Source organism: Lepidochelys kempii, chromosome 8, assembly GCF_965140265.1.
Source record: "Lepidochelys kempii isolate rLepKem1 chromosome 8, rLepKem1.hap2, whole genome shotgun sequence".
Classification (NCBI taxonomy): domain Eukaryota; kingdom Metazoa; phylum Chordata; order Testudines; family Cheloniidae; genus Lepidochelys; species Lepidochelys kempii.
In genome coordinates, this window is record NC_133263.1 from 83,304,544 (window position 1) to 83,320,625 (window position 16,082).

Below are 16,082 nucleotides of genomic sequence, written 5' to 3' on the forward strand. Positions count from 1 at the left end.
TTTGTTGAAAGGAAATGTCTCTCCGCTGGTCACGAAGAATAAATTGATGATGAGGCATTAAAAGGGGCAAGAGGATCACATCATAAAGAAAGCTGGGAATGTTTATAGAAATCACTCATTTCCTAGTAAACATGGCTGTTAATTACTAAAACACATTTTCTATGATTAAGACATTACAATCCAATTTTTTACTTAGGCGCCAAAAGAGTCTCTTCTCTGTCTTATACGGTTTCTAATATTTGAGTTTAAACCTTTGGCTGATATTACTACAGAAATGCATCATTACCCATCCCATGGAATGTTATTAAAGAAATAATATTTAAACCATTCAAAAAACATTAATGTAGAGCATCCTATGTTAGGAATATCATAATTTTTCACTCCACATAGCAGTGGCTGGTAGATTAAACAGTTACCACTTCTATTACAAACATTACATCATTCTTATTATCTATCCAAAAAACCGTAGAGACACACATTTTTCTATTCACTAAATGGCTAGAACACACACATTTAACAACTTCAAAAAAATTTACTTTACAGTATTACTGCTGATCACCTGAAAAGACATTTTGTACTTCTAGGCATCAAACCCCTAATTTAGAAGTGTCTTAAATAAAACTAATTTTTACAACAATTAAAATATACTCTATCTGGGTTTTTAACATATTTATATCTGTCTTCTAGACATGTTCAAAGTTAGACAAACAACTGTTACAATGTTTCCTTCAAACACAGTCTTTCCTTAACATTAAGTTTTAAGATGATAATGTTAAATTTATCTTCAAGTAAAAAAAAGGGCATATTTTTCCATCATTGGGGATACATCTCTGTAAGAGGTGGCAGGAGAAGTTCTACATGCATATTAATAAGAAAAATATACTCCTGAGTGCACCTGTTCTGTGGTCCCTATTGGAGCAAATCCCAGTGACTACAATGAGAGTTAGACCAAGTAAGGATTATGGCCTTGATTCAGGAGAGCACTTAAGCATGTGTTTAAATTCCCCTGATTTCAATGGGACTTAGTGTGTCTAAGTATTGACCTGAAGAGAGAGGCTTTCCTGAACTGTGTTCAAAAGCATGACAGAGTACTTAAGAGAATAAGTGAAGAATAAAAACTTTAAAAAAATTGGTAAGATAATATACTTAGAGCAATTTACAAGCAATTAAACTATCATGAAAATTAACAGCTCTGTCTTGAGTTTTAAATCTTTGTCCTGTCTTGTTTATTTGCTGGTTTTGCAGAATGGACTAGGATAAACAGACTTCCTGAAATAAAGCTGCAGCTGTGAAAACATATCAAAGTTTTGATACTAGTTAACAATAGCATCATATTAATAGTAACAAAATAGCCTAAAACATGTTTAGAGAATTTACAGTGTTACTCTCTAAAGTTGCTTTATCTTATTTAATCAAAAAAGCAACAAGTTCTTTCATGTGAAGATTGTCAAATGTATACTCGAGAAGTTGTAAGTAATATTTTAGCTGATTAGCAGTGGAAGGAATAAACAGATTTTCTAGTATTTTTCATATTTGAGGTATAAACATACTTGTTATGCAAGTTTTTCCAGTAGTTTCAGAATAAGAAAAAAGTCTTACTTCATACAGAATCTGTTTTCCAGTGTTACAGCCTAACAATTTTTATAGAAAGGTATTTTTCAAACTTTAATGTAAATATTTTCAAAAAGAACAAGCACAAAACAGGACACACTGAATCATACTAATGTTAAAAGGTCCAATCAATGCCTAAGGATGTCAACAGACTCCCATATGCTTTACTTCACCTGCAAAGCAGGAGAAGGAATACAGGTAACATGGGGCCTGATCAGACTTCCATGGGATTTGTATCAGGCGCAATGTTACCTGTAGTTAACAACTCCTCCTTATACTTTGCAGATGAAATAAAATAGCAACACACGCTACAACAGCTGAACCCCATGAGAAAGCAACTGCTTTCTTGACACATTCCCGTCAAGTCAAAGCATGTAGACAAAGGAGATAATTTATAAGTTAGTTATTACATCTATAAAGTATTTATATTTTACTTAATTGTCTGTAAGGGAGAGTTAAAGACCTGAAATGCCCTAGACAGGGTAGCCGCAGTGTTTTCACTTTCCTGGATATGAAAAATAAGTCATAGCACTTTAATGACAAAGAAAATATGAAATTACTTTAAAGTGTTCCTCATAGTGAAACTGTGGCAATTCATCCTAGTTCTGTAATACTATTGATCTAAATTATAAAGTAAAAAATATCCAAGTCAAAATCAAAAAGGGGCAAATCTAGTATTAAAATAAGGTTTGTGACAATTAGCAAGTATACTGATGAACATTCAGTTCTTTCATAAAATTAGGGGACAATAAAAAGAGGTGTTTTACCTCTACTGTGGCTCAGTTTATAGCAGCAGGATTTCTGGAATCAGAGAACTTTAAAAAAAAAAAAAATCAACATAATAAATTTTAAGTCCAAAGCCATCAATGCATCCCAGCAGCCTCAGAGATGGAGGGCTTTGTCTGGAAAGGCAAGGGAAAGAGGGCTGTCTGGCTTCTTGAAAGGTCACCCCTCACCCTTCTAATGGGTGCTCAGCTGCCTCATAGGTTTTGGAGCTGACTGGCTTGTCTAGGGGGTGCAGTGAAAGCCCATATGGTCCTATACACCCACGAAGAAGGCATATAAGGTCTCTTCCCCTGGTTGGGGCTCCATCACATGACCAGAAAAACAGCTCCCACTCCGAGGTTAGGACCAGGGTTTTTTGAGTCTGGTTTGGATATTGTGCTAATTGCCTTTTCTGTGACTGACAAGGACTTTTCCCCTCATTGCCAGACTGGCCAGAGTTATTTTTGCCTTTCCCATAGCAGCCCAGGAACCTAGTGGGCTGGTTAGAAGGCAAGGGTGAAGTTGTTGCAACTTAACAGGTGTCCAGTGCAGATACTTGTTCGACAGGGGGTCTGCTAAACTGGAATCTGAAGTGGAGTTAGAAGCAGCAGCTGGGGAACAGGGCTGGGGTTCCTACTGTGTGGTACAGGGAGGAGAACTCTTTTTCCCAGCCCCTGGAGGACAGGTATGTCCCAGCAATGTGTTAGGACCAGATGTGGAGAGGTGATGGGAAATGGGAAATGGGGACTGACAGCAGTCCTCCACCAGGTGGAACAGATTATGGAGGGAAGGATGATCTGCACTGGGCAATATATTACTGGATAGCTCCCAGATGAGTTAAATTAATAAAGTTGCAGCCTAGTTAAACCACATCCCATGTGTCTTGTTTGTCCCAGACAGTCAGGAAGAAAAGACAAATGCTCTTGGAAGCCGTGAAGAAACAAAGGGCCTATTCATGACCCTGCTCTGGTAACATAAAAGGTCTGTAACTTCCTGCCCCCTCAGGAATACCTGTCAGTATAGAGCAGGCTCTCTCACAGGGAGGGAACCTGTGCTGGGAATATGGCCTGTGAATTGCTGGCTATTCTCAGCTACCAAAATGGCTCCTTGGTGGCCACTCTAGCCAACCATAGCCCCTACCTGAGACTGAACTATTCCCAAGCAATTGCTAAAACTTCAGGAGCACAAAGGTATTTTTAAAAGTCTGATTAGCACTGTGACATAGCTGAGGATCTGGGTCAGAATGCCTGTGGTCTTGAGAACTCACCTGCCACGCAACCTTCAGGCCCAGCCCCATGCCTCACAAGTGTCCCCCCATCTCCGGAACTTTTATTTCCAATTGAGTCTAGAATTTATGGATGTGGTCTCACTCAGATTGTATGCAATAAATTAAAAGGTACTTTCTTCAAATACCTTCCAGTTGTAGATTTCAAGAAAATCTTTTAAAGCATAAAGAAGAGCAGGACCCTCCCAAATAATGTATTCTGTTTCTACAGTCAACACAGTGTGAACAGGATCAGATCCTGGGTCTAAAAGCAAGAAACAAAATTTGTAGTTAAATTTCTTTAGCTGTATCTACCACTCAAACTAAGTGTCAATCCACCAGCTATTAATTAGGACAGAAAATTAAAAGGGTACAACTGTCGTGACATCTGTGTGCAAAAGCTGCTTCAGTGGAAGTTAATGTTTCTGAAAAATAATGTCTGGCAAAGGAATGCAAGTAGGATCAGGCAGTTGGCTTGAAAATTTCTTCTATGTATGACTGACTTCTCTTAGCTTACAAAGATATCTGAGACAGAAAGGAATGTGCTCTAACTTTAACTTGAAAAAGGTGCCTGTATCAATGAATAATCTTTGAAAATACATCTGTAACACTGTCATCTCATCTGCCATTTCTTCTTTTCCCTTCTCACCATAACACAATTTAAAGTTCCTAATGTCTAGGAATGGTCCGTCAAATTCTCTCTCAGAAACAAAGTAAAGGCAAAAGTTTGCCAATACAATTTCCTAGTCCAGATAAAGCCTTGAGGGGCTTCAAAAGGAACAATAAACTTGACTAGTAATTTGAAAAGGGAAACGTGCCACAATTCCATCACAAAATTACTCTCTGAATCCAAAAGGTGAGAAACACTGACACTAACATGTACGCTTCACATCCCCATTTTTAACACAGTGGACATAAGTCTTGCCACAAAGCGTCAGATACTACAGTGTTGAAACTCAGACAGAATTAACAACATAGAGAGCATGGAATGTTTTTTAAAGAGAACCTCTCATGCTAGCATCAAAGGGAGCACTAACTCCATAATTTGTAAATCCCTGAGGCACACTACCTCCAAGTTTTTAAAAGACGTATTCATAGCTTTGCCAAAAATTCCTAAGAAACTACTGTCTGACTCTTACAAACCACTAACAAGAGAATGTATAATTCAGAATGATTAGTAAGATTAACTAAAATCGAAGAACAAGATGAAATAACAGTTTTTTCTTGCAAAGAAATGAAACAAGAAGGAAGATGTACAACAGCTACAGACAATAATGGATAAGTAGACGCCATATCTAGGAGCAGAATTAGACACTTGTGGTTCATTCCAACCCCATAAAGAATACAACCTACTCCTCTCTACCAATAGCTGAAATACACCAAGAAGTAATAATTTTTCATTCTCCTATATGTACAGCAGACTGCCTCAGTTATTTTTTTGAAAGTGTTTCTCTTCCCAGAGACAGGACAAGCTTCTACTAGAAGCAAGTGCAGGTTCATCCATCAGAAAAGATGGCTGCCTTGCTGCCTAGTTTGGAAATATATCTATCTTTTTTTTTTAAAGTCTGTGCATGCATGTGAATTAGATAATCCACATTAACAGAGCTTGATTCTTCACACCTCTCTTGTGACTAGACCATGTGAAGATATTTGAGTATGATACTGCCAGTAAGCTAACGAACCAGATCCTTTAGTTCAAGCTGTGGTGGTTCACACTTTTAGATCCACAAGTCCCAAGTTCAAACCCCACATGTGACCGGGCCAGGGGTATCACATCAAATAGGATTGGTTTCCCAGAACTGGACTGCCTGAAAGGTGAACTATTAAAAGTTGTTTTTTTTTTTTTTTAAATTTTGAAGTGAGGCTTTTAAAATGTGTAAAAGGCAATTCAATCCCCGTCACCCCAGTGTCAGATGCCTTCAAAATAGTAACCCCTCCAAAAACATTAGTAACTTCAGCTCACAGAGTTACCTCTGGTTTGCTGTAGGTAACTTTGGGGACACTGAACATCACTACTGTATGATGACGACTGGGACAACCGTGGCTGAGGTTAGGATGGAACATCCCCTTCCCCCATGGTTAGGGGCTGGGAATACTGCCGCTCAGGTTTCAACCTACAGTTATGACGTTCTAGACCCTCTAAAGACTATCAAAACCCTCTTGCAGGTTGGCAAGTTCTGATATTTCAAATGTAATGCTGAAAACACTGTTTATACACTTTTAAACATGAAAAGGCCTTCATCACTTACTCTTTAGGCTATTCATATGAAGATGTTTCTCATTTACCAGGCTTCAAATGTGTTTCCACAGCAAGGAGGCTCATAATTGGTAATCAGACACCATTTGACTCATGGTGGGTAGTCCTTCACTGATTTTTTGTTTTTAGTGTGCATTCCTTATTTGTGGGACTACTCAACCTGGATTGAACTAGAACTAGGCCCTGAAGGTATTTATTCCCACAGAAACAACTGCGGGGGAATAAAATATAACCCAACACACTTTTGAATGAGAAATCTGTAGTTTCCTATGAACTACTTTGCCGCTTCCTTGATCTTCAGAACTTCTTCTTCCAATGGAAAATTTCACTGCTAGGGAAGTAACAAGTAGGATCCCCAAATGAATGTCACTGGGATGGGTCACAATGTTTAGGGTATGATTGCAAAGTGGCCAAGACAACTGAACAGGAAGAAAGTATCTTACACCATTTTCTGTGCTTTTGGGAAGAAGGGAATCAGAACTGGCAATAAGGGTATGTCTGCCCCGTAGTCAGAAGGTGTGACTGTAGCACAGGTAGGCATACCTGATCTAGCTTATTAAAAATAGCAGTGAAGCCACAGTAACACAGATCAATCTCTCAAATACAAGCTTGCGTGGGACCCTGGATACATATTCAAGTGGCAAGCGCATGCCATTGCATCTTCACTGCTATTTTTAGTGAGCTAGCTTGTGTTTATGCCTATTGTACTGTAATCTCACCTCCTGATTGAAGTGCAGACATACCTTTAGTGGCTTTAGAATATCAAGATGGTGAGACTACCTTGACGATTTAAAAAGGCAACAGCCAAGGCTATTGTTCTTGCCAGTTATAACAGTGTTTCTTAAGGAGACTGAATCACTTTAGGCTCAGGATCACTGTTCCCTCCAACCTGTGCGCGTGTGTGGGCGCGCACAGATCCTAAACCCCACGCACATGGCGAAACACCGCACGCACAAAAATTTGTACAGAAGCACAACAATTTGCACAGAAGAAATGTTTTGCGCACACAGCCTGTCAAAAATTTGCACAGAAGAAATTATTTGCGCACATGGTCTGTCAAAAATTAGAGGGAACACTGCTCAGGATACGAAGAATCTCCCTCACAAAACATATCAATCTCTCTTACTGAAAGACTGTGTCCCCGGCCTGTTACCAAGCAGACACAAGGTAACAGAGTGCATTCTCTGCATATCTGCTTAAATAGTAGGAAAGCTCATGTAAAAAAATGGGAGATGGGGTATCTTTTTTTTTTTTTGTATCCTCTTGAATTGACAGCACTCACTCATCTGAAGGGACCTTGGATAGTCTTCTTCTCCAAATTACAGGAAAGGGCAACAAGTCACAGGAGATATATTTCTTGTTAGAAATTACTTTTCCCCATAGGACTGCAAATTACTTTGAGCTGCCAAACTCAGGAAATCTTGGATGGTTACATATGCTCAAGAGTTTAATTGCAATCAATTTCAGATAATTCACTTCACAAGTGAAGCATCTTCCCCCCAAACCTTCAAATTATGGGTAGGTGGCAGGAGCAAAATAATACAGTTATTTAGATGGTTGGTACTGTCCCGTCTAAATTTTGCTTCCTCAGTAATCAGAACCATTATAGGTGTTCATAGATATCCAGCTCTGATACCCAGAAAGATGGTTGTTTACAGTGGTTAGCAATTCATTTTTAGAAGGATGGCTAACTCATGGAATGTGCCTCTAGGTGACAAAAAAAGCACTAAAATGACAGTTCTGAAAGCAAAACAAAGAGGACAGGAATTAGTGTGATTGTGACTCCACCGGTCCAAAGTAAAAAAAGTACTAGGAAGTTGTCTACAGAGGGAGGCATTTTTTTCATGTAAGATGCCATTTATTTTCCCCACAAAAATTAGTATCTTTTAATTTACAGTAAGAAATGAGAAACACTAGTAATCTATTTATTTTTCATGAAAGAAAGATTCTAGTATGGTTAAAGAAGAAATCCTTCTGACTCTTACCTCAGCTGCTGAAACAAAGGAGTCTGTTGATGCAATGCTCAGTGTATCTCGCAGACAGAAATCTTCTGTGTTATCCCTCACAGTTATATCGGTATCTTTATCTTAAAAATGAAAAGAAATCAATTTACCAGTTTGTCATTTTCTTTGACAGTCTATTGATTTAGTTACAAGTCTTGAATTAAAATGGCATTTAAGGCGGCCTTCCTTTTAACTTTGTAACAATAAGATGTCATACATCTTATATGTAAAAGTTGTTTAAGGAAATTGATATAATGAATGCACTGAAAACTTTAAAGTTTTAGTATTGCATTTATTTTGTTGAGGTACCTAGAATGCTACAGCATACAGCTATAAGAGTAAAAAGTTACCAAACCAAACCCTTACTCTTCTCCCCAACACACGCAAGATTTGGGTTTTTTCCCCCAGTTTTTATTCACAGAGTGGCTTTATAAACATCAACTTCTGCCATATATGAGACTTCCAGTGGGAAAAAACAGCAAGAAAGATCCAAAGATGTCTTATGGGTTTTGTCCTCTGAGGCGGTTTTTCTCTCCTCAAAGATCTACTACTTCACTAAACTAATTTAAATAATCAACTAAGACTTTAAACCTTACAAAATGTCAAATAAAAGCTTTTTTTTTTTTTTTTAAAGTAATCAGGACATGTTATGTGTGGTATAGGTTTTTAAAAAAAACAAGGTAATTTTAAACGACTTTAAAACACCTAATTAGATACATCCAATGAGCTCTAAAGTATAAGAATCCTAGAAATACTCAATGCATCTTATTGCTTCAGGTTTTGCTTTCCACTCATTTTTGTTATATTTTAAATATACATATCCTTCAAAAAAAATTTTATAATGTGACCAATGTTCTGTGTGATCTCAGTTACACTGATCATTTAAAAAAGGAAGAAAACAGAAACTCTAATTCTAGTTAAACCAAGCCACAAAGTTGTGTTTCGGGTTTTTTGTTGTTGTTTTGTTTTTTAAATTATCCCAATTCTGTAGTTTTTCCATTTCACTCAGCTTGGACGGTAACCAGAGTAAAATCAGTTTATTTTCTGGTTCTCATGCTCTTAAAAGGAAACTGCAAGGGAAAATTTACCCTTCCCCCTCCCCCCCCACAAACACTTCTCCTAACTCCCCACAATCCTCTTCAGTGAAACACACACATCCAGAAAAATTTCTACCAGCATTATGATTTTTAAAACCTTCAACAAAGCCTGTATTTTCCACTAATATCACATTCTATTAATCTGCAATACAAATTCTTTCAATCTGCATTTAACTTATTTCAGATTTCAAGAATTGCTGTACACGCTGCCAGCATATATGGTTTTGTTTTAATCATGCAGAAGCACTTTCACAGAAGGATTAGATTCATAAGTCATTAAGTCAAATCTTGGCTTGATGTACTTCACACTACATTCTCAACAGAACACAGACATTTATCTTGGATTCCTTTACCTTCAAACATTACACATGTGTTGCTAAAAAGTCTGTTTTATTTCCAGCAGTCAGCAACAATGAGCTACCCAATGTCATCCAGATCAGTTACTATCATTATACTTTATAAAAAACACTATTACACAGCAAAGTGGCTGCATGCCAGTTTTACTGGAATGGTTTACTCATCAGTTGAAATGCTACAATCCACATTATTATTTCAGTAATTGTTATAGATTTAGAATGGCAGCTCAACAAATTATGCACTAGGTATCAATAAATCAACAATATCAATATCAAACTAAATATCCGTCTTTGAGAAGACCCAAGGAAAAATAATATTAAAAGTCTGGACAAAAGCGTTGTTAGATATTGCTATACTGCATTCAGTTAGACTGATTCCAACTTTAAATCACAATTTCACTATTACACATTGTGACGGATTTCCCCCCTGGGGTGCCACTTGATGTACCGGAGTACCACTGAGCCTGCCTGTTCCACCAGCCTGGGCTCCCTCACCCTGTCCTGCTGTGCCAGCTTCCTCCAGCACACAGGCAGGTAGGGCCACACCCAGCTGCAGAAAGACAGACACAGACACTGATATCAGATGTGCATGGGAAAACTCAGCTTGGGAATTGCCCAGCACTCAAGTGCATACCCACTCTGGAGTGTAAACCCCAAATTGTTTTGCCCTGCTCAGAAAACTGTACAGCGCAAGTTCATGAAATTCGCTCCTTTCCTCAATGTGGCGGAAGATATGCACAGTTTTTTGTCCCTCAATTATGAATTGCACAAACTGGTTTATAGAAAACAAAAACAAGCTTCTTAACTACAAAGGATAGATTTTAAGTGATTATAAGGGATAGCAAACAGATCAAAGCAGATTACTGAGCAAATAAAGGAACCACACAAACTGAGCTTAATACACTAAAGAAACTGGCTACAAGTAGTAATTTCTCACCCTAAATGTTGTTTTAAGCAGGTTGTAGAGTTTCTTGTAGACAAACCCCTCTTACTTGCATCTTAGAACTCCAGATATTCCTTTCACAGGCCAGACACCTTCTTGCCTGGGTCCAGTCCTTTCTTCCCCAGATCAGTCTTAGATGTTTTCAGCAGTCATCTTGGGTGGGGATTCAGTGAAGAACCGACCTAGATTAACTCACTAACTTGCCTTAAATAGGATTTACATATGGCAGGAATCCTTTGTTTCCCACTCACTCTTACTGGAAAAAAAATAGTAGGCCAAGATGGGGCCCAATACCAGGTGACATGATCACATGACCCTGCAGTGTCAAAGCAGCATCCCAGGAAGCTTCTCAAGAAGGTGGGAGATTAGAATCTTTGAAGTCCTATTGTTCTCCTTAATGGCCCATTGACTAACCAGCCAGCCTGCTTGCATTTTGTCTGGTGGGCGTTCCCCAGGTGCAAACACTTTTACAATTGATATAGTCCATATTCCTAACTTCAGATACAAAAATGATACATGCATACAAATAGGATAATCAGTCATAACCCTTCCAATGATAACTCACATGATCAATCTTCCATAAAATACAACTCAGTTATGCCATATTCATATCACAACAATATCTCTATGAAGAATATGGGGTGTATTATCACACTCATATTAAAGCACTGATTGTCAGATACTCTAATTGTTTTTAATTGTGTGTTCTCTCTCTCTGCTAGCCTTCTTAAAGATAAGAAAACAAAACAATTACAACATCCTGGTGGATTTTCCAAGCATCAAGAAACAATCATATATTGTACTGAAAATTGGAAAGCTGGGACAGCGGAGGTTCTCAGACTCAACTGTACACCACTGGTGGCTTGCAAAGCACTTGCTGGAGGTCTACAGAAAGCAGGCTGGTAAACCGATACTGCCTCCTCCTTATTTCTAGCTCATAATTTGCATTAATACCCATCTAAAAATACATTAAATGCTTTTTTATTACTTCTCCACATAAGCAATTGCTATAGCTGTAATACGGATGTTAAAGGCAGGGCTCCATGCAGCTGTAGTTTGGCTGCAGAATTTTCCATAGAATTGACCCTTACCACAGAACTGTGTTCCATAATAGAAACTATTTTTAAACTGAAAGTTTAGATCCCTCATGGTTGTTAAGAAAACCTCTAAATCAGTGGTTCTCAACGAGGGGTATGTGTACCCCCGGGAGTACGCAGAGATGTTCCAGGAGTACATCAATTCATCTAAATATTTGCAAAGTTTTACAACAGGCTACATAAAAAATACTAGCGAAGTCAATAAAACTACAATTTCATGCAGATAATGACTTGTTTATATTGCTCTACATACTGTACACTGAAATGTAAGTATAATATTTATATTCCAATCAATTTATTTCATAATTATACGGTAAAAATGAGAAAATGTGCAATTTTTCAGAATAGCGGCTGTGACATTGTATATTTAGATTTTGTACACAAGTTGTTTTTAAGTGAGGTGAAACTTGGGGTATGCAAGACAAATCAGACTCCTGAAAGGGGTATAGTAGTCTGGAAAGGTGGAGATCCACTGCTCTAAATCAAGAGCTAATGGCAAGCCAACTCAGTATTATCTTCCAGATCTTCCTGAGTCTGCAGACAGCCAGTTACAATTGGTCTGAGAGATGTGAACTGCCACATTCACTTCAGTGAGCTGAACTCTGAAACCTCTGCTGACAACGCAAGTATTAACGTTAACCATTTCACAGCTGATCCCTTTAGCAGAAACACCTAGATAGGGCCTGATTCTCATTTACACAAAGATCTGGGTAAAGCAGTCTTTGTATAAATAAGAATCAGGCTAGGCCTGACACTAAAAAGTTAAGCCAACATAACCCCTGGTGTACATGGCACTAGGCTGACAGAAGAATCCAACTCTCAGAGAGGTGGATTTACTACAGTGACAGGAGAACCCCTCCCCTCACTGTAGTGAGTGGCGACACATACATCGTCATAGCGGTGCAGCTGCAGCACTGAAGCCATGCCACTATATCAGTGTAAGTGTAGATATAGCCTAAGGCAGCATTTCTCAAATGCAACCACCTGTGGCTACCAGAAAAGCCCCTGCCTCCTGGGCTGTGATTTGGGGGAAGGCGGGCAAACCAGTTGCCCACCTTCCAGGGCCACCAGCAGATGGGCCCTGCCCCCCTCCGGAGACACAAATGCTGGAGAGGCAGGCAGCTGGTGAATTCCCCACCTTCCCGGGGGGGGGGGGGGGGCGGGCGCTTTGACCACAGGGCTTCAGGCTCCATCCATGTGGCAACATGCTAAGGTTCCAGGCTCCAGCCCCAGGCTCACCACCCCCACCATTGTCCCTTGGCCCTGCTGCCTCCCTGCCCACCTCCCCATTCAGGGTTTACCGGGGCTGAATAAGTCTGCTGTGAAAAGTGATACTAACAAACATACAAATATCACTTTTCACAGCAGCAGACTTTCTAGCTAGCAAGTCTTTAAAAAAAAAAAGCAATGAAAAAAAGCAAAACAACAACAAAAAGACAAGAATATGCAAAGCACCTTATTTATGTTTCTATTCTGTTTAGGTACAGTAATGAAGAGAGACAACATTATTTTTATTACTGAGTCTGAAAAAACCCTACATAAATAAATTACAATGATTTGGACATGTATGCGTGCATATTAATTACCTTTAGTAAAAACAAAAAGTATTTTAAGAAAAATTGTCAGTGCGACCACCAGCAAGAGTTGATGGCCGCACTCTGAGGCCACCAAAAAATGTATTGCGAGAACCCCCGGAAGGCCTGCTGTATGCTTATCTCATAATCCGATAAGGTCTCCCATATCTTCTCATGCGTACCTTTACCCTGCTGCCAAAACCTCCCATTAGTCTCTGACTACTATGTAATCATGAGTCAAGATAAAAATCTTCAGCATTCTGAAAACTACAAATCTTAATCTTGACATTAAATTACATAGATTATGTCTCTCATCACAACACAGGGGCCACTGAATTGATTAAATATGAACATCTATAAACAGAAATTATTAAAAATGGTTCCTAATGTAAATGAAACAGCCAGAGAATTTTCAGCTTGCTGCACCACATTCCCACTGATTCTAGGGACTTGGCTGCAGAGTTTAGGCCTGGCTTGCTGTAGCATACGTGGGGCTCTGGTTCTGGAATTTTGAATGGAAGGGGAAACAGTCTGTGCAACTGTGAATCATGGAAGCAGTGTCACAAGCCAATCCCTCTTTTATAATGGAGTTCATGCTATGGAAAAGCTTACAAGAGAAAGTGGAGTTACAGTTAAGAAGAGTTGAAGGCAGAGATTAAAAGTTCAAACAATCTCGAACATTAGTCTTTGTTATGCACACTTTTGAACAGACTATGCTACTAGGAATAATAATTTTGCCAACTGATTTGTTTGTTTTTCAGACACTGAAGATAAAAAATTTCTAAAGCACCCAAGTCACTTAGGACCATTGAAAGTGGAACGTAGGCGTTTTTGAAAATTTTATCTTGAAAACAGTAAGTTTTTTTAAATTACTTTTAAAAAGTTGATCCCTTGGTAAATAACTGTCTACCAGACATAATATTTTAAAAATTCTACGGCCATTCGTTTTTAGGAAATATTTTTATGTCTGTCAAAATCTTTGAGACCAGTTACTAGTTTTATTAGCAACTTACATACCTTTCCTAGATGCCAAGTTATTCGACCTTTCCACAAAAATGCTATTTCTATGTGCCAGTTGATTTCCTTATTTAAAAATATGTACAAACCAACACAAACTGTAACAGCAAGACACGTTGTGGGAGTAAAAAGATTTTCGCCCCAACTTCCAGATACAGCCCATTAAAGTTATCCACACGGAGCAGATGGCACTGGCGCTTTCACCTACGGACTGTCAAGGTCACTCTCAACTTCCAGCCTTCTTTGTAGGTTGATAAAACAAAATGTTGCGGCAATACTTTGTGGGAGCCCTAAGCTTTAGTATCCTCCTTAAAGTTGTTCTGTGTGATGTTGATAGAAAGAGAAGAGTGTAGACAAAGTTGCTCTCTAGTACTCCTTGCAAGATAGTTCAGTGACAGTGGTGGTCTCTAGAGATAGTATAAGGGGTAGACTAAACAGAAGATTTTTGTGATCCTAAATATGGTATTTAGCACTCATAACACAGTGACCCAGATACTTAGAACATGATCTATCCTCCCAGACAAAGGGTAGCTCTATAGGACACATTTTGTTGTAGACACGGTTTCTCTTAATTTTTATTTAAATTCACCTTTTATATAAGCTTATAAACTTCAGTAAATGGAAGTTTCTTTGCTAATGCTGTATTACTGCATATGGTAATCTTCCTTCTCTGATGCACAGGTGCATGCAAATTGGCTGACTTACATTTATAGTAGGAACGGTAATTCTGAATTTTCTGACATGTGCATGGTTTCAACAATGTATATTTTTAAAATTTAAACTGAATGTGGAATATCAGTTTTTGTTTTAAAACACAAAAAATGCATATTCCTGTACTGTTATTTACAAAGAATGGCATAAAATTCATAGGATTATAACACCAAACCAATTCAAAGGAAAGTATTAATACTGAGTGATAGAAAATTAAGTCTTCCGGCAAGTGACACAGGTTCACTCAAAAATCAATCTTTACAAACCAAAAAAACCTGCTTATCAGATATTCCTGGCTTCCTATTGTTGCTCTTAGCCTCCAAAACTCCATCAGCTAAGAAGGTGCATAACACCTTCAATACACTACAAGAAGGGTACATTCTAAAAATTTTAGGGTACAAATTAAATTACAGCTGAAGTGTATACTGTGCAAGTGTTACAAGAACATTCGTAGATATGAGAACACGAGAAAAGAGACAGTAGCAAAATGAGAGTCTAGGAATGAACAGCTGCTTGAAGAACGTACTAACTACAGACCACATATGCTGGTAAACTAGCTCTAAGTTCTCCACTTCTTGTCAAAGTGCCCTAAAATTTAAAGTTGACTTAAAACTAGAATAAAGGCTATTGAAAATTCTAAAGAAATGGAACATGGTCTGAGTGGGTGAGTACAGAGATTTAAGCTGATGTGCTCACAGTGAAGTATATGGCTAAGCAGACTGGCTGCTGTGTTTTGTATCAGTCAGCTTTCTCATGCAAAGCTTCACACCTAGAAATGAGCTGCAATAATCAAACTCTGAACTCACAAATGCATTACCGTAACAAGATCTAATTTCAATAGAATGGGGCACTGTGTTCTAGCCAGTCACAAATGAAGTGCTCGTTACTACCATAGCTCTTTGGGCATCCAAGGTCACTTAGGAGTCCAAAAAAATCCCAAAGCTGCTTTAACTTCATTTACCTTTATCAACAATCGTAACAACTCCTCAGGGGAGTTTTAATCAAGGTGTTAAGTAAAGGTTTGGAAAAAATCAGTCCTGTTAAGCAGGAACTGGCTCTTGGTGCATTGAAGTTAAAATTTCCAAGATTCACCTATAAACTGGTTAACTTCACTTCAAAAGTCATATCTGCCTGAGAGAAGAAGTTTGTGAATCTTCAGTAGATATCCCCTAAAGATGAAGCCATGTAACAATAATCAAAAACAAGGATTTAGCACATTTACCAACAGGATTATTTTAAGTAACAACTATTATCTACATGTATTATCTAAATTCTATTTCTCTAAGAGCACACTGATCACCAGCACAGCATCCCTTTGCAGTCCTTCAGAATCCTTAGAGAAAATCACTAGTCTCCAAGTTATATCCTCCTCACAAATGGCCCATTT

The 16,082-nt window shown here is 38.4% G+C and overlaps 1 protein-coding gene across 5 annotated transcripts in view; it reads right to left on the reverse strand.

The window, feature by feature from the left end:
• The window catches only part of MIGA1 (mitoguardin 1), a 56,033-nt gene that overhangs the window by 13,474 nt on the left and 26,477 nt on the right, over positions 1–16,082 (reverse strand). For all 5 annotated transcript variants that reach the window (XR_012160438.1, XM_073357291.1, XM_073357290.1 and 2 more), the window contains one exon: positions 7,883–7,983. Coding sequence is in view for 4 of the 5 variants with exons in the window: in XM_073357291.1 (XP_073213392.1) it covers positions 7,883–7,983 (101 nt within the window). In the remaining variant the exon portion in view is untranslated. The remainder of the gene's footprint in view (positions 1–7,882; positions 7,984–16,082) is intronic.